This window comes from Rhodnius prolixus, unplaced genomic scaffold (genome assembly GCF_049639745.1).
Source record: "Rhodnius prolixus isolate KJV_2025 unplaced genomic scaffold, Rpr scaffold_8, whole genome shotgun sequence".
NCBI lineage: Eukaryota > Metazoa > Arthropoda > Insecta > Hemiptera > Reduviidae > Rhodnius > Rhodnius prolixus.
Window position 1 is genome coordinate 38993658 of NW_027411593.1, and position 18974 is coordinate 39012631.

Consider the following 18974-nt stretch of genomic DNA (forward strand, 5'->3'; position numbering starts at 1 on the left):
TTTCTGGTCTCAATGATTATTATTTAGTGGATTAGGTTTTTTCATTAATAAAAACCTTTATGTTAAAAAATATATATTTATGTACGTCCTATTTTTACGAAGACCTAGTTTTGATAATGTTTTATTAAAGAAATGTGTATATAAATTAATGAAATACAAAAGAAAACGTAAATATTTGCCACCAGATAGCAGTGCTGTAATCTCCCTATATGTACCAAGTAGCAGCCTAGTAATGCTGAGCTTTCATCTGGAAATGATTATCTCTGTGAACCCTACTTCATATCCAACCGAAAATATTAGGAGATTCTCATTAAACCTATTCTGGAGAATGAAGAAGTCAAGGAAATCTCTACTTACCTCGAATAGAAATGGCGGAGGTGACAGGCTTTTGGAGAATTAAGTAAGAAAATATTTATTTAATCATTTGTTCTTAAGACTTATTATTACTGAAGCTCTACTCCTTTCTATGATTGCCAACAAACGTGATAATATAAGTTAGATTCTTTTTAACAGAAAATAAAACTTTTTTCTCTGACCAGAGCTTTCTCTTAGATTTAAAAGCTTGGTACATAGATCACTATCTAGCGGAGTAATTGTGAACTGTAAATAGTTATAGTTTCTAACTCTGCCGCTAGATTGTGCGGGCATGTCAATTTTTATATTTTCATATCAATCTTTTCAAATCGCTTGTGACTATGATATCTATTCACTGTTGTATTTCAAATATGTATTCTTTTCTATTTTTTCAAGTAATTTAGATTGGTTAATTTTAGCTAGTGAAAAATCCATACTGCGGTTCAATCTTCGATGCCATGTTACCAACTAACGTCTTCTACATTACGAAGGTCTACATTTTGAGTTTTTCTCTCAAACAAAATGATGGCCTATATTTCTAGGTGAGTGAACATTCCATTGTTCTATTGTTGTGTTGTAAATACCCTTACTAAAACCTTTTATTGTGTTTATATTATTAGAATTCATTTTTATATACGTCGTAAATAACTGCAAATATGTTAATTGCCATCTGATTTATTAAATCTTTGAAAATAAACTATTTCAATACATTTGAACGTATCTTGTTATAAAAGTGTCAGTTTCATCTTTATTTTGCTTCTTCATCACTTACTTATTCAGTAAGTAACTTTTCTCATTGTATAAAATTAACCTTTTTTTTCAACAAAGTGTGACCTAACCAATTAGTAACTATTTTATTTATGTTTTTATTAAATGACTGTTAAATTATGTAGGATTCGACAATAGAGTAATTAATACCACCTTCATTCGAGATTTTTCTTTCTGGTCTCAATGATTATTATTTAGTGGATTAGGTTTTTTCATTAATAAAAACCTTTATGTTAAAAAATATATATTTATGTACGTCCTATTTTTACGAAGACCTAGTTTTGATAATGTTTTATTAAAGAAATGTGTATATAAATTAATGAAATACAAAAGAAAACGTAAATATTTGCCACCAGATAGCAGTGCTGTAATCTCCCTATATGTACCAAGTAGCAGCCTAGTAATGCTGAGCTTTCATCTGGAAATGATTATCTCTGTGAACCCTACTTCATATCCAACAGAAAATATTAGGAGATTCTCATTAAACCTATTCTGGAGTATGAAGAAGTCAAGGAAATCTCTACTTACCTCTCTGCCTGTGTGGGATTGTTTTTCAGGTAGACTTATCTATTATTTTATACGTTCTAAGTATTGCAACATAAACTAATCGTATTTTTTTGATAAATTATCTTTTCCTTTGAGTCAGAATAAATAACGTTTTAATTTTTGTAAAACTGAATCAAACCCAACAAAAGGTATTATTTAGTAGTAATATGTAATACGCATGTTTATGTTGCAATCTTGCATGAATGTTTTACTTTTATATAAAGAAAATTATGATCTAGTAGGAGAATAAGAAAACAACCTTTTATTTTTTAAAAAAAATTATTTATTTGCATCTCTATTCTTTTACATATTCAATTATAAGGAAAAAAATATATATATTTCAATTATAAAGAGCAAAAAGAAGGGCTAAAAAAAGGTTAAAAGTAACAAAAAAAGGAATCAAAGATTAGTTCCAGAAGAATCCGTCAGAGGGCGCCACAAAACAAAACCAAATGTTAGTTCCAAAGAAATCCGCCAGAGGGCGCCACCTACCAGCTGTTTGTTAAAAAGTAGATAACAGTGCTGTAGCCTTCCCTATATATACGGCAACAGAGGAAATTTTCGTCAGTACGACTTGAGTGATGCAGGGGGGTAGATCGCTCGTCGCTCGCAAACAAATCTTATCTAGTCTAGTCTAACATTCATCACCTCTCTCTCAAAGAATCATGATGGGTCGGGAGATGTTGTCGCTTCAACGGTTCTAACATTCATCACCTCTCTCCCAGAGAATCATGATGGTGAGGTGAGGAGATGTTGTCGCTTCGACGGTTCTCCCCACCCTACCCCGCCCTTCCAACGAACTTAGTTATATAGCCTCCCAGAGTAAGATGGCGGCAGTCACTCACCTGATCGCCAGTGCCCACCAGATCGCCCAGCTGATCAGTTGCTCTAGCACACTCTCACGACTCTGCCAGCCATCTTTAACCTTCTCTCAAGGTTTTCTTTTTTACTTCTACCACTCTCTAGACCTTGTAACCTTCCTGTTAGGTTATCATTTTTATTTTTTCGCATTTTCTTTATCAATTTGAAATATTAATAATTTTTTACGTTTTACTTTTTCATATTAATTAATACATTAAATAGAAAAATAAATTAAATAATTTTTAAGACTTTTTTAGCAACAAAATTACACTTTTTTTTTAACATGCAATTTTTTAATTTTCATAAAAACACATGCATATTACGTACAATAACCACTTACTTTTTTTTTATAGATTCCTAACCAATGTATGTTGAGATTGATGTTTCACGTCTTTTTCACTTGGGCTACCATTGATGAACAGTTTTGCAGCCAGTACTCTGGGTATCACCAGCATTGATTCTGAAAAGCATTATTTATTGTAATTTAAACTATTAAAATGTTTAGTGAGTTTTACCTAGCATTAAGCAGCTAGAGAAAAACATCAGTAACAAGTTGATGTAGATTATATAAGTTAAATAAAGAAGACTGTAATTAACCTAAAGAATTGACTTTTTTTTAAAAAACCTAAATCTTTTCATTCAATGATAATGAAATAAATTTCCATAAAACACACTTATTCCTTTAGAATAAAATTAATTTGATTGGAAAAATAAAATAACACACATAATCTACGAACATTATGGAATTATTTCTATGAAAATGAATTAAAAAATTATAAGCTAATCACGAATAAGGCCAATGATGAACACTAAAAAATTAACATGCAAAATTAACTAAAACATGCAATTTTTTAATTTTTATAAAAACATGCATTACGTACAATAACTACTTACTTTTTTTTTCTAGATTCCTAACCAATGTTTGTTGATATATTCACATTGGATTGACGTCTTTTTTACTTGGGCTTCCATTGATAAATAAATAGTTTTGCAGTACTCTGGTATCAATAGTATTCATTCTGAAAAATCCACATTTATTGTAATGTAATATTGTATGTAATGTTTTTTGTAATAGTGTATGTAATGTAATGTTTTTTGTAATATTGTAATGTTTACTGAGTTACAACAAAAAGCTATAACAATTTATGTTTTTTATAAATATTAAATAGATTGTAATTGATACAAAACATTTATATATAGATTAAAATAATTTATTAAAGAACTTAAACCTTTTTAAGTTTATTTAATGAAAATTAATTTAAAAAATCATCAGCTCGATTAAAAAGAACTTATGCAATTGGAAAATGATACAGATGGAAATGATGTTTTATGTAAAAACATGTAAATGTACAAATGGTATAAGAGTAAATAAAAATCTGCATTTAAAAACTAATTCCTTTTATTTATTTACCTACAAAGTTAATACCTCTTTTCAGTAATATTTCTAAATACAAAATAGAAGTTTACACTGACAACCAATTAACCGAAAGCAATCAAAAATGTAAAAATTAAATAAAATCAAGCAATGGCTCTGTCAAATTTTAAGTGCTGCACCAATGTAACGAACTGTTATGTTTTGTGAAATAATAGTAAATTTTGTTAAACATAAATAAAACTACAATCCGCAGAGCGTAAATGTGAAAAATATACATGTACATCAATTAAAAATTCAACAAAATACACTCTAAGAGTACGAACTTTTTATTCGTAGAAGAACTTTACCTTATTGTTTATTAGTTTTAGTGGTCTAAAAAATTAAGTAACATTTTTATAAACAACGTTTGAATACAAATAAAACTTATTCCTATAAAAAACACTTTAAAGACAAAAAATCAATAAGCAAGGAGTTAATAATATTGAAAAAAGTTTAAATTGAGTGAAAAAGTTTCATTTGATTAAACATGGTACAGCACTCACATGCATATTTAACGTTGTGTATGTAAACTGAACTTAACCTATCTTCTACGAAAGTAGTAATATTGCTTATTCCGACTCAAAGGGAAACATTAATAACCATAAAAAAGGTGTTAGTTTATGAATTAATACTTTAAACGAGCTAAATGATGGATAAGCTTACCTGAAGATCATTTCCAAAGGCCAAGTGGTAGGTAGATTTCCTTGACTTCTTCACTATCCAGAATAGAGAGGATGAGATCCATCTAACATTTTCCAACTTCCACATGAAAGCTCAGCATTACTGGGCTGCAAGCCGACAAAGACTTTACTTTAGACCATAGTATTACTACGCCATGCTTCCATCTTGCACTACACCAGCTGACTTAGTGAGGAAGGTTACATGGTGGTTATTCAAATGCTAATTAAATCGTAACATATTTTGTAAAAATAATTAAATAAAAATTACGAAACATGGTACTTTTTAAAGGGTTCAGTAAGTATAGGAAATTTTTAATTTTTTTAAATACCAAAGTTGGAATTGTATTTTTAAGGGGGGCTGCGAATTACAATAATACTTTACATTAAGCATTAATATGGATACTGAGCTATCATGTAATATGCAAACATAAATGCGAAAAATATATAGATTTAGATCACTTCAAGATTCAATAAAATCTAAAAGTAAGCTCTAAAAGTACGAATTTTTTTTTCGTAAAATAACTTTATCTTACGTTAATTGACAAGTCCATTTTTGAAAAAATGAAGATAATGGTATTTATAGATAAAAAGCTTAGTCAACAAATTTCAGAATCCTAATATTTGGAAGATGGAAGTTTTAGCTCTTAACAATATTGTAAATATGTTTAATTTGAAAATGGTGCAAGTCTATCTTAGGTTGAAATTATTTAACCGTACAGTAAAATTTAACTCCGGTTGCAGTATGGTGAAGCAATGTGATGGTTTAACATCATGTCTGAATAATGTAGGGTGTTTTTATCTATCTATCTTTGTTTTTGGTAATCGGTGATTGTACAATATTTCATAAAATTTATTATTATTTAATAATAATAAGTACCTACATCTTAACTTTGTGTTTCGATAATATCAACAACATCGGGAAATTTTAGTAATATTTGCTCAGAAAAACTGTAAATTGTATAACATTCGACTTATATTATCGGCTATCAAGTAAGTTGTATTGTTTTGTGATCGGTGTACGAAAAAAGTTTCATTTTTCACAACGATTGAATACAATTTAAACTTAGGGTGAAGGGACCAGTAATTGACTGCTTAAGAAAAAATTCGAGTTTAAGGTAGAATAACTTCCGTTATTTTGGCTCCAGGTGTAGGTTGTAAAATTGTACCGCTCCAGTAGGATGTATTTTATTTTATTAATATTTTAAAAGCAGTAAATTCGATCTTTATGTCAACCAAAAATGATTTTTTTTGGAAGTATGTCAATGACCCAGTAATTGACATACCGAATTTTCGGTGGAACCAGTGTTTGACATGGGTTGGGACCAGTAATTGACATACAAATATATTCATGAAACGACATAAGGTATGCATTCAAAATCACTTTTAGATCTAAATAAATCACCTTAATCACTTTTTCAATTGGATTTATAACAAAAATCGGTCTTATTCATAATTAATTACAATCAGTTTTTAAATAGGCAAACCTAAATAATCTAATATTTTTCAACATTACGCTTTTTTATGCAGTTTTTGACGACCAACCCTTACACAACTGTCCTACTGGACAGTTTTAATTAAGTCCCCAAGCCAAGACAGGTAATTTGAATAACAGCCCTTACTTTCAATAGTACCAAGGAGATATTAGCTAACATACTTGTTAGATCGTACACAATGTCTGTCGGCTCGCTTTTATCTCTTTCTCTCTACTCTTCCGCTCTCTTATCCTTCCACGTTTCCGTTAAATATTTTGTTACTTAAACCTCTTTTTGGGAATTTTTTTTGGTTCTCACTTTACCAAACTCTCTACTTCCGATTAGACTATGTGGTCACATCCTTGTTTTATCCATTCCGCCTATAACGTTGCTACTGATGGCATCTACGCGTCTTTGGGTTCGAGTTGTTGGTGCTTTCTAGTGAACAAAATTTCTCCTACGCTTCCCTTCTTTTGGAGCGCTTCGCTAATATTTTCCACAATCTGTGCTGCCAGTGTCATTTGCTTCGAAACCAAACTATCTGAATGTAATTCATTCTTATTTTCTGCATCTAAACAGTATTTGATTGTTTATTATTACTGAGTTACCTCTTGGGCTCATTTATATATACACTGTGTGCACGTTAATCGCGTCCCGCCTCAGGTTGTAAGCATTCGCACTTACAACAGTATTAAATAAATGAAACATCAATGAAAAAAAAAAACTAGATTAAAAAGTAAGTAATGTGTAACATCACAGTCACCAACTTCTCCACTTATGTTTAATTTCGCACCTGGTACTTCTCTTGAGGGAGCTTCATTTTTCCCCTGGCCGTTTTATTTGATGGAATTCTATGGTTCAGCCATTTCCTCCCTTTCTTCTTTGGCATGTGGCAAGGACCCAAAACTGAGGGAGAATGAGAGATTTTCAAACTCCGATAAGTGGGCGTCGTTTTTATCAGTCACGTTGGCCTCGTGAAACTGTTCGGCGATCTCGACTATTCCAGTTTGTTGTTCATACATTGCTGATCTCAACAGGATAATCATTCTGCATGCCCTCTTGAAATAAGGCGTACATTTGCTAATTCATTAATTTAAACATATTTTGTTGGAAGTTTTACTATTTATTTTATGTTGCCGATATTTTTTTATCAATGATTTTATTTTACAATGTATTGAATTTTTAATTATAATAAAATTTATCAACCTATCTTAACATTTTCCCAGGAAGTCAATCACTAGTCTCAAACAAAAAAGCTGTAGGACTAGTAATTGACATACATGTCAATTACTGGGCAGATTGCCGTTTCAAGGACCAGTGATTGACAGCCCCATTTTAATGCTCAATGCTTCTTATAATTAAAAAAAAAACTACATAAATGAAATCTACAAGTAATACTAATTATAACAGAACATTGATAACCTCACGAATATATGAACAAATAAACGAAAAATAAGAAAAAAGAAAAATTATTTTCTTATCAATCCTCCTTAGCAACGGCTTGTTTTTTCCTTGATTTTGAACTTTTAACACAAATAACCTTCCACTGATACCAAGGAACATTCCAAAAATTAATATTTTTCTGGAACTGCTGCCTAAAGGCTTCTCAATAACGAAATTGAAAGAATCACCACTAAAAACGGCTCATATCCCTTATAATACCAGTTTATATTTGGTATGTCAATTACTGGTGCCCAGTCAATTACTGGTCCCTTCACCCTATACCATCAAAGAAAACTTTTAAGCCCCCCTCCCCAAAAAAACAAAGAAAGAGTTAATAATATTGAAAAAAGATTTAAATTGACTGAAAAAATTTCATTTGATTAAAAATGCTACAGCACTCAAATGCAAATTTAACGTTGTATTTTTTTGATTTGTTTAGGGAAATAATTATTACAATTACTTAAAAAGTATTTAAATAAGAAAAATCTTAAAAGACATAAATGAAAATGCTAGAAATTAGTGTTTTTGCGTTTGCTCAGTCTGTTTGAACATTACCAAACCAACATTCACAACTCCTAATAACAAACATGTAAATTGTACTTAACCTACTTACTATGACAGTGGAAATATTACTTACTCCGATTCAAAGAAAAACTTAAAAAAAGGGTGTTATGATGTAATACTTTAAACTTACTAAATGATGGATAGATAAGCTTACCTGAAGATCATTTCCAAAGGCCAAGTGGTAGATAGATTTCCTTGACTTCTTCACTCTCCAGAATAGAGAGGATGAGATCCTTCTAACATTTTCCGACTTCCACATAAAAACTCAGCATTACTGGGCTGCAAGCCAACAAAGATTTTACTTTAGTCCAAAGTGATAAAATATTACTATGCCATTCTTCCATCTCGCACACCACCTTCAGACTTAGTGAGGAAGGTTACATAGTGGTTATTCAAATGTTAACTAAATCGTAAAATATTTTAAAAAAATAAAATAAAAATTACTATTAATAGTACTTTTTAAAAGGTCTGGTACGTTTAGAGCATTTTTATTAGTTTTTAATTAAGTTAGAGACCTATTATTAAGGAGGGGCCGCGAATTTAAGCAGAAGACGCAAAATTGTATTTTTTTGATTTGTTTAGGGAAATAATTATTACAATTACTTAAAAAGTATTTAAATAAGAAAAATCTTAAAAGACATAAATGAAAATGCTAGAAATTAGTGTTTTTGCGTTTGCTCAGTCTGTTTGAACATTACCAAACCAACATTCACAACTCCTAATAACAAAGGACTTAAATATACTCAAAAATAATAACCACACCAAAAACATGGAACATCTAACTGTCCACGCAGTAGTGGCAGTAACTAATTACTATTTATGATAACCAAGAAGACGCAATCACTTAACTGCTGGTACTTGGTACTATCAAAAATATATATACAAAACTAAAGACACAGAACTAAACAGGCAATCAGGAACTACGAACAGCAATTAATCAGAGCCGAAAAGAAAATAGAATAAGATCATATATGTAAACTAAAGCGGTCAAAGGTAATCGACGGTGATATTAACACTATCAGACTATGTTAACAAAACGATAGACTTTGGCAACAAAAGCGGGCATCACACAGTTCTTGGAAAAAAAAAACATGATTCCAACAAGATAGTTATAAAAACAACCACATTTATCATACCTAACAATGAAACTCAAAACTACGTATCCATGAATAATCATACCACATCATTTAACCCAGGGGTGGGCAAAGTGCGGCCCGCGACACAAAACGGCAAATAATAAAATATTTCAAATTTGATGTTAATAAAGTTTGGTAATTTACGCTAGTACAATTATTATCTCAGCGTTCAAATCTTTTATTTGTAATCCGCGCTCTTTCATTGTATGATCACGCGACTTTTAATACGCCACTTTGACACCAGACAGTGAAACCTGTTCATCAATATTGTTTGAATAAAATTAATTTTAAAGTAATATGCTACTGAACGAAAAATAAAAAAGATGCAACCAAATCTCAGTTTATCTCTGTTGGGGTTATTTTTGGAGGGTTATTCCTCCATATATCTATTTTTATCACCAGAGGAAGCAAATAAATTTTAAATAGGAATGAATAAAAATGACTTAAAACTAAGCAGGACTAGGAGAATTTTATATCTTTGAAGATTTTCGAAAAATATAAGGCACCCAACTTAAGGCTGTCTGTCCAAGCAACCATGGCGGAAAACGAAAACTGTTCAACATGAAACTTACCCAAGATTTTTCCATTTATAAACTAATCAGAGAAGATAAATTTCCTTGCGATTTCAATTCTTCAGTAAAGGACCTATTCTTTAACCAAAAACATTAGGTGCTTACACTGTAACTGATGTTAATTATTGGGACTAGTTTGAAAAAAAAAAACTAACTAAAATTACGAGCTGAGAAATGAATAATTTCATTGTTCCATAAAATTATTGTTAAATGAAAGAAAGAAATATTTTAAATTAATGATTTATTATTTTGAATGCCAAATTTTAAATCTTCCCTCAAGAATAATATAATGCTTAATTAATAGTACTGATTTAATAAAGAATATCAAGTATTAAACAAAGAGTAATGGTACTTAGTGACACTCTGCCTATTTGTAACTCAGTTAAAAAAGTTATCAGCTTTCCTGGTTTTGTGACGCTGCCTTCCACCACAAAACCGAGATTATCAAAACAAACAAAGTCTGTAAATAAATAGAAGAATATACAAAAAATAAATACAAATTAAATTTTTATTTTGTTAGATATTTTGGGTCCCAGGATAGAAGATGTCTCTTAATTTTCACTTTGACTTTTAGCTTCCTTAGCTTTCCCAGATACCTCTTTCATTGTAAACTCTTCCTTCCAATGAAGTGGTGCATTTCCCAGCAGGAAGAAAACAGTCTTGGATGTAGTTTGAGGACGTCCGAAATTTGCTTATTTAAGAAAAGCTGCAATTGTATAGGGGAAAGTAATTGTAGAAAACTAATGTTTTCTTTTTCAAAAATATGTTTTAGGGCGGTGTAACCTTGGAAAAAGCAGAACAGGGTCCAATGTGAATATAACAGTTCATTCAGGTACTCTTTTGGCAGTTGTCTTTAAATCTCGAATTTCTGCAACATTGCTGAATGGAATCACGATGTTTAGCTGAAATTTATATTGACATTTTAAATATTTACATTCATCCAAATTAAATATAAACTTCTGCAGAAAATTCTGTATGAAATGGACAAATAAATAGAAGAATACCCAAAAAATAAATTAACAATTTTAATACCATCTATACAGAGAATAATAAAAGCAACTGCACCTATTCTTTTTATTATATATGTATATGTAAAAAAACAAAGAATTTGTGTAACTAATTTTAATTACAATAACTTATTACTTTGTATTCTTTTCTTCTTTCATTAAATATGTAAGAAATATAATGGAATGTAGGTAAAATAGAAAACTGAATTGAATTTGGTATATTCAAGAAAAGAACTGAATGAAGATAAAAAACAAATAAAATGAGAAAAGCATTAAATGAAAGATAAGACGTCTTTTCTAAACAACTGCGTTAGGTATAGAAAAAGTTCGCGAGAAAATTAATGGCCAATTTATTTGGTTCTACAATAGAATTTTAGAATATTTCAAGGCGAGAATTAGTTTAAAAAAGTAAATATCTAGAAAATTAGAAAAATAACATAAAATTATTAATTTTACTCAGGCTATATAATATTTTTCAAAAACCAATTTCTCCTTATACTGAACCAAAGGCACCTATTTTATATTTTACCAGACATTTATGTAAATAAAAATAAAATAAATACAAGTTTAGGCCATAGTTTGAATCCGCAATGCTGGAGTGATACCAACATCAGAGTTTATGTCCTTTAGGTGAATTAATTCTCTAATCACTGAAAATTAAGAAACATGCAAACTACTGCAGCAATTCAGTAGTTTATGTACAGTAATGACTAATTTTCGAAAGATTGGAATAAAGAATAAATTGGAATCCATTATCTTTTAACCGTATTCTAATCAAATTAATGATATTTGATAAATATGAATTCGCTATCCTTAGCCCTACAAAAACAAAATTTAATTGTTATCGAATAACAATAATATAAAAAGATAAAAATGTAATCGTAATTCAAATCCTTCGAATGTCTATTTGAGGTAATAAAGACGTAGGCTAAAAGCAAATTTAATTCAATACCTCTACAAAATTATACAAGGTTGACAACTTTGTGGACTTGACGCGCATAGTTTTTTAATTTTTAAACTAAGTAAATTTGTGCCCAAAATAATTGAAATAATTGAAAGCTAAGAATTTTTTCCACAACTTATGGAACTTTTTTTATAGTATTTTTGGAATAACCTACTTTGGACAAACAATTAACGCTTCACCTAACATGATTGTTAAACACTGAAACCTGGCTTTGCATGTGGATGATTATGCCTTACGAATCGCGCGCTACTATTCCTTGATAGGACTTTGTAGCAAATAACTTAAATTCTTCCGAATTTGTCTAGCTATTTTCTTTAGGCCCAAATTTTCTCTTAATTCCTTGAATATGGGGTTACGAGGAAGGACTAGTTTTTGGAATTTAAACTCTATGTATTACATAAACTTGGGCCAATGTGGGAGCCGCTTTGACGTACGTTTATATAAGTTTAGAATTAGTATGTATATAATTATGTTAATAAGTTTATAACTGTTTTATTAAATAAACGGATGTTATTATTATTATTTATTTATTTCTTTTGCGAGACATGCTTCCATACCCTCAAAATAGTTGTCAATTAAACTATCACTTAACACGACGAGAGGAATTCCGCAAAGATAGGAAGTAAACAAAACTTTAAAAATAGTTTTAATTCCGGACTGAATGAGGAGCGACGAGTGAGAAGAACGATGGAAGTTCAAATAATGAGAAAGAACTAACTTGGTCTGAGCATTTTAAAAGGCGGAGCAGTGGTCCCAGCCGAGCAATATACAGAGGACGCAGAGAAAAGAAGAGATAAACCTCGAATCCCATGAAGACGGTATGGTATGAGATTTGGCCGAAAAAGGCACGCAGGAAGGCCTCCTGGAGGGATTGGAAGATACAAAACAATTTCCTCAGAGCAGATGCAATCCCTGAAGAAGAAGACGCCACAAAATGAGCAAGTAAAATGCTGGAAACAGAAAGAATATAAAAAAACCGATGTAATATTTATAACCTAAGAAGGGAGTTTATGGTCATGGCTTCGATGCGCCAAAAAAATTAAATAAAAACATCAAAACAAAATAACCAATTACTAAATAGTGAAGCCGTTCTAAAATTCATAAATCTTCACTGTTGTATCGAATCTTTTTTGCTTCTTGAGGCTAATGAACAAATACGAGAAAGTATTACAATTAAAACATATGATTACAGAACATTTAGTAATAGTATTTTTTAACATCCTAATTTATACATCATAAGTTAGTAATGGTGTTTTGTAAAGTATCCCTATTAGTTCCAACTTAATTACATTGTAAGAGATGTTTATGAAATAGATTAGGTAAAAGGGATTTTGTTGTAGAATACGACTTTTAAACGGGAATTTGGGATGTACTACTATAACCAAGAGATTGTCACACAGTTTATGGTACATTAGTGGGAAATTTGGGAAGGTTGTTAGTGTTTCTGGTGTTGGGAAGGTAGTAGTTCAATGAACAATGTACAAAAAGATTTAAAGATTTAAATTAAGAATGGCGAAGAGAATCCAAAGAAAATCGTTAGCAGTATTTGATCTAGATGCCAAGTTTTATTTGCGAATACGTATTCTACGCATTTTAACGTTTCCAGCGGTGGTCCTTCCCTGCCTGTTTCAATTTTGTTTCTTTCTTTAGAATGTTTCCTTTTTTGAGAATATGGTGCAGGGTGCTTAACTGAAATATAATACAGCAGTTTTCTGTTTTTAAATTTTAAAAATCTATCTATTATTACATACATAACTTTTATTTTAATTAAACATTTGAATCAGGCTTGATCATACTCTTTTTCAAAAAAATATTGTTTGCTATTGCCTATAAGTATATATATATTATTTATTTCTTAATCCTAATTTAATACAAATAAATAAATTATAAAAAAAATACTTGTTTTTTTTTTCTTTCTTCAATTTTTCTTTCTTTTAAAATATACAAATCACAATGGTTCCATCGAAATGTAAAATATGTTTTACATCTTACATTTTTGCTTTTTTTTAAGTTTAATGGAAGCACAATCACATTAACAAAAAAAAAAAAAAATTATAATTATAATTGGAAAAATAAGCAAATTAATTTACAAAACACGAATTGATAAGCTTATAAATTAATTAAATTCACTAAAAAGAAATTGTAATCAGAAAAAAAAGTATACCGAAATTTTCAAATTTTCAAATTTCGACAATATATTTACATGATGGAAAAGAATAATAAAACAAAAATCTAAACTGTTTGCGCTTTAAAAAAAGAATATTAATAATAATAAAAATAATAGAAAAAGAAAAAAAAATGCGCAGACATTTAGTACTTCAGTTTTTAAACGAGTACTAAGTAAAAAATGAATATTTTTAATTATTTTTTTAAAAATGCAAATGACCATTTTGAAGCACAAGCCTTACTACCTAATTGTCCTGCAAAAATAAAAATTTATCCTTAGGTTGCTCGAACACGAAGTCCTCCCTAAAATAATGAACATGGTCGGGGGTTCTCTATAGCTTTAAGTTTGGAATAGCACTCCCAGTTTGAAGGCAAGTGTATTTTATAAATTTAGAATGATATTTTACAAAATCTTGAAAAGTTAAATAAGATCCAGTGGGCTCCTGGACACTCAAAAATGCCAGTTAATGAGTGATGGAACGTTTAGACCAACAATAATAATGATAATAAAAATTACATGGCCAGTTATGAGCCCAATCGAGAAACAAGCATAGCCAAAAGTTGCTAGATACCTGTGGATGGGAAAAAAAGAGACCTTCATTCTGTGTAGGATGAGCTGTTAATTGCATTGCAGGACGAAGTGTTGCCGATGGCCAGTACAGTAGGATTAATATTTATAATCTGCAGATGTACAAAGCATCCGCCAATAATTCAACCATCATGTGATGTGCAGGATGTCACTTGCTTTTTTCATACAGGATACAAAGAGCCTTGACACTACGGGAAAGACAATACAAGATTGATGGAAGCAGTAAAACTTTTAACGAGTACGAACTAAGGCTGAGCTAGATGATGTGAGAACTGTCTTTATTGGGATTTGACTGTGATCTCAGTGCTCCTGATTATTTGAGAGCAATGCCTGATCTGGTGGGGGCCAGAAGAATCATAGAATTAATCATAGTATAATGCTTCCTTCATATTACTTGCAGTCCTTTTTACCGAGAACACAGATCGTTCTACTACAGAAAAGCGCTTTAAATATCAGGTGCTCGTTGAAGAAATAAAAATACTTGGAAGCGCGCATGAATTGAATGTTTTGTGCCATTCATCATTTCTTTACTTAGAATAGTATTCAAGAAGTTGTTACAGCGAATGGAGCTTGCAGTTGCAGGATAGTACCATTGCTGCATTGCAATACAAGTGTCATTGGTGCGTTCCTTCATGAGGAATGACGATCTAACATTTGAAAGAAGAAAAAAAGATCGATCGTAAACCTAAAGAACCAAATATACATCTTGCTCAATAGTCGCCAATAATTTGGAAGCCCTAAATCAGTGAAAGGAAAATAATAATTAGAATAGTTTTTTCAGGCGGGCTTAACGTTCTACTTCCATGCTTAGAAAGTTCCACATATCGGAGGCGACTTGCAAATATACTTTACTATTAAATTCTCATATTAACCATTAAATAAAATAAACCAAGAATCGAACCCAATACCACAATAAATCTTAGCTTTTCATGTCTCATCTCTAACCACTCGGCTAATGTAGCGCTGAGTTTCGAATACTTCAAATAGAATTAAATGATCCTAGCCGTCTAATCCAAATTGCACAAAAAGAGGTGACAACTGCTGTGTGAACTCTAGGGAATCCTAGGCTACGAATTCTTACTTCAAGGAAGTATCTTTGGAAGCTTGGAATCACTGAGTTTCCCGTTCACCACGAATACTGGCCTGTGCAACATCTAAAGCAAAAAAAGGAACAACTCTGTCTTCCATGCATAAGTTAGTAATAATCGCTAAGAAAGACACAGTATGACTACAAAAGATAAATTAATTCCTTTAAAAGAAATCATAGGCTCAAATACTGGGAAATCTGGAATGGCATACAAAAAGGCAATCGTCTCCACGCTTGCTAGGCGGCATGTGTTGCCAAACTCCTTAAATCTCCAATAGCTTTTTTCCACGGCAACATGTCTCTGTATTCAAAACCCTACCCAAATTTTTAAGCATTTCGCGGAAGTTCATGAAAGTGTTATTGTACTTGTATTTTATTTTAACTTATATTTCCTAATTTTTTACGTAACAAAAAATAATGTTTACTAATTGAACCGAGTTTGTGACATGCATTTAAAGTAAATAATCAAGCTCTGTTACTGTTTGTTTCGAACTCCTGAAGAGCAATTTCATAATTCTGATCAACCGCGTACATTTTCAAAAGTTGACAGTTATTAGAAGGGTGTCCATAGAGTGCAAAGGACCATATCTAGACAATAATGAAAACCAATTATTGAAAAATATTAAACAAAATATGCTACAATTAATTACAACAAAACAAGTAGTAACATTTAGGAACTTTTGAATATTTTAGTTTATATATATATGTATAACATATATGAAAATAAAAATAAAAATAAAAGTAATTTAATTAAATTAAAGTTGGAATGAATATTTTAATGGGAAGTAATTTAAAACAAGAAATATTAACATAAAACTTACAGTATTGACAAAATATACAAACTATACACCTCTCTCTATTAATGTCTCTGCGTCTCTTTATAATTTATTTTAATTAAGTCTAATAAAGCAATTGTATTTATTTGTTTTGGTGCAAACGAAATCATTCTTGCACTCAATACCTATCTGGAAAAACAGTACTTTTATATACTCACGATAAATTTTATAAAGGCTTTCTAAAAGGTTTTTATTACAGATGATACGATTTTTTATTTAAAAACACGCCTACTTAAGGCAAGCGAAAGTTTTTTAATTTTTAAATAAATTTGTTTTGCTCGAGAAGGTACTTAATATTTTCTAACTTAGAAATAATTGGTAGAAGTTTCTAATGACTGAACTGATGGGTCAATACCTTATATCTCTTACCAAATAAAACTCAAGAAAAAGGATTGCTTCTCCTTTTTAAACTGCCATAATGTTCGGCAGGTGTTGTCGGGGTCTTTGCCTCCAGCTGGTTACTCCCTCGTATCACCTCATACGGTACAAATGTTTGCAATACCTCTTGTTCGTCCACATAATCCTCAAAACTCATATTACACAACCCGGTTGTCGGTTTGTTCTTCACTTTTTTCAAACAAACATGTTTATTCATTTTAGTTTTAAATTTGGTTTCGTCGTTCATAATTTGAAATTTAGTTTTCTCTGGAAGTTTAATATGTTTACTAGTTTTAGATTTTTCATTTAGTATTAAATTATTATCATCAATTGGACTTACTGCTGCTGGAGGCGGCTGGAAATATTGAGGTTTGGTTTCACTTTCAAAAGTAAAAAAATCTTCTTTTACATCAAACTCAGAATCAGTGAACTCTTGTTTTTCACTGGCTATAAACGGATTCGTGTTGAAGGGAGGTGCGCCAAACATGTCCTCCACATCCGCCACTGCAGGCGCAGCCGCTATCACTGTCGCCGAGACATTTTCTTCTTTAGCAATGCGTTTCTTTTTCTCACTTTTTTGAAATGGTGCCATTGCGAATACATCCTCCAGTTCTTGTGTCGGAGAGTCCGAGATATCCAGTTCATCGTCAGCCAACAATGGTTTATCACCATAATTATGGCCAACAAAACAATCTTGTTCTTCTATTGGTTTTATTCGGGTTTTTTGCATAATTTCCTCACGTGCCATACTTTCCGTTTCCGCATGATAGGCTGACGAACCACAGGTCAGAATGCTTTCGTTGATTGTTTCAGTTTCTTCAAGCCTTCCAGCAGCGGCCTCTTCAATTTCTCTAGTTTGTAAATCAGTGGCTGAACCTATGGAATCGTCGGAATGGCTTGGCTCTTTTCTGTGGTGTTTATATTTTGATTTCTTCCTTCGGGTTACACCTAAAACATAGACATTAATCAGTAATAGACCGGAAGGAATGATGACTTTATTTATTTTTCCTGTAAAATACTTATTATAACAATAACTACAAGCAGCAAACAGTTCTTAAAAAAAAAAGCTTAACAAGTTTTTCCGGAAAATTCATTCTAGGTCAGATATTTAGAGGGTAAAGCTTGCCTCAAAGTTTGCCATTTATAAGTAAGGAGCTGTCACCTATGAAAAATTAAACCTTTGAAGAATTAAATTGGTTTTTAAAATACCTAGTTGAAGAACATCGCTTAAATGAAATGTGACTCTATAGAACGATTTCTTTTTATCGATCGTGAACCATTTACCCTTATTAAAACCAATCGCTTTAGTTTAGTTAATTCTTTTTATGATCAATGATTTTTGAGGATAGGTCGTGGGAGACATGCTACTATCAAAAGACTTTTTATTTTTACCTAGATTTAAATCTAGCAGTATTTAGTAAAAGATAAATTGGAAGTAGTGCCATTGAGATTTTATAAGTCTTTATATCACTGGCCAAGAAACACACCTAACCATTTTGTAAGATTGGAAAGTGGTCACAATAATATTGAAATAAAAATTGTTAAGCGTATGGTTACATGGCTGTGCAGAGTAATGGAAATGGACTCGTCCAGATTACCTAAAATTTGTATTCAAAGGTTGAAAGCTCTAGATAAATGGTCGGGCAATAAAATACACTATAATTGGTACACACAATTAAAAGAGAAATTGTCCAAGGTTGGAATGATACATATCATAAATTATGAAAATCCAGATATAATACGCAAAGAATTACCTAACTTAGTGGAAAAATATGTAAACCACCATGTTAGTAAAGATGTAGAATCTGTTCTTAATTCTAACTATAACAAAATGTATAGATGCATAAGTGCCCTAGGCTTTAAAGAAAGTTATTTGCAAATTCATTGTAATTTAAGTAAACGCAGAATATTAAGCCAATTAAGGATATCAAATGAGAACCGATTTAAATTATTTTTTAAAGGAAATTTGTATACACTTGAAACAGGGGAAAATTGTACAATTTGTAATCTTCAGAAACCTGAAAATTTAATTCATTTCTTGTTAAATTGTCCAATATATAGTAGCTGCCGTAAAAAATACTTAACTAAATATATTGATAGATCGTTAGATGAGCTGGGTAATTTGGAAAAAATTTTA

General features: G+C 30.8%; 2 protein-coding genes and 2 long non-coding RNA genes across 26 annotated transcripts in view; 2 read left to right on the forward strand and 2 right to left on the reverse strand.

Annotated features, from left to right (window-relative positions):
• The window catches only part of LOC141451439 (OTU domain-containing protein 7B-like), a 22414-nt gene extending 19280 nt beyond the window's left edge, over nucleotides 1-3134 (forward strand). For all 18 annotated transcript variants that reach the window (XM_074122822.1, XM_074122823.1, XM_074122832.1 and 15 more), the window contains 4 exons: nucleotides 186-400; nucleotides 774-896; nucleotides 1479-1679; nucleotides 2883-3134. The gene's annotated coding sequence lies outside the window, so the exon portion shown is untranslated. The remainder of the gene's footprint in view (nucleotides 1-185; nucleotides 401-773; nucleotides 897-1478; nucleotides 1680-2882) is intronic.
• On the reverse strand, nucleotides 1929-8797 carry LOC141451447 (uncharacterized). The gene is made up of 4 exons (XR_012456806.1): nucleotides 8257-8797; nucleotides 4607-4731; nucleotides 3424-3548; nucleotides 1929-2989 (listed from the first exon to the last, which is right to left on the reverse strand). It is a non-coding gene; the product is annotated as an uncharacterized lncRNA (long non-coding RNA).
• Nucleotides 4873-10713, forward strand: LOC141451448 (uncharacterized). The gene is made up of 2 exons (XR_012456807.1): nucleotides 4873-4918; nucleotides 10583-10713. It is a non-coding gene; the product is annotated as an uncharacterized lncRNA (long non-coding RNA).
• Nucleotides 10303-18974, reverse strand: part of Nak (Numb-associated kinase) — a 29835-nt gene continuing 21163 nt past the window's right edge. For 2 of the 6 annotated variants that reach the window (XM_074122812.1, XM_074122816.1), the window contains exon 15: nucleotides 10822-17785. In XM_074122812.1, the coding sequence (XP_073978913.1) occupies nucleotides 16839-17785 (947 nt within the window). In that variant the 3' untranslated portion in view covers nucleotides 10822-16838. Of the gene's footprint in view, nucleotides 10713-10821; nucleotides 17786-18974 lie in introns of those variants that run through there. The other 4 variants (XM_074122815.1, XM_074122814.1, XM_074122813.1 and 1 more) reach the window with 4 other exon arrangements.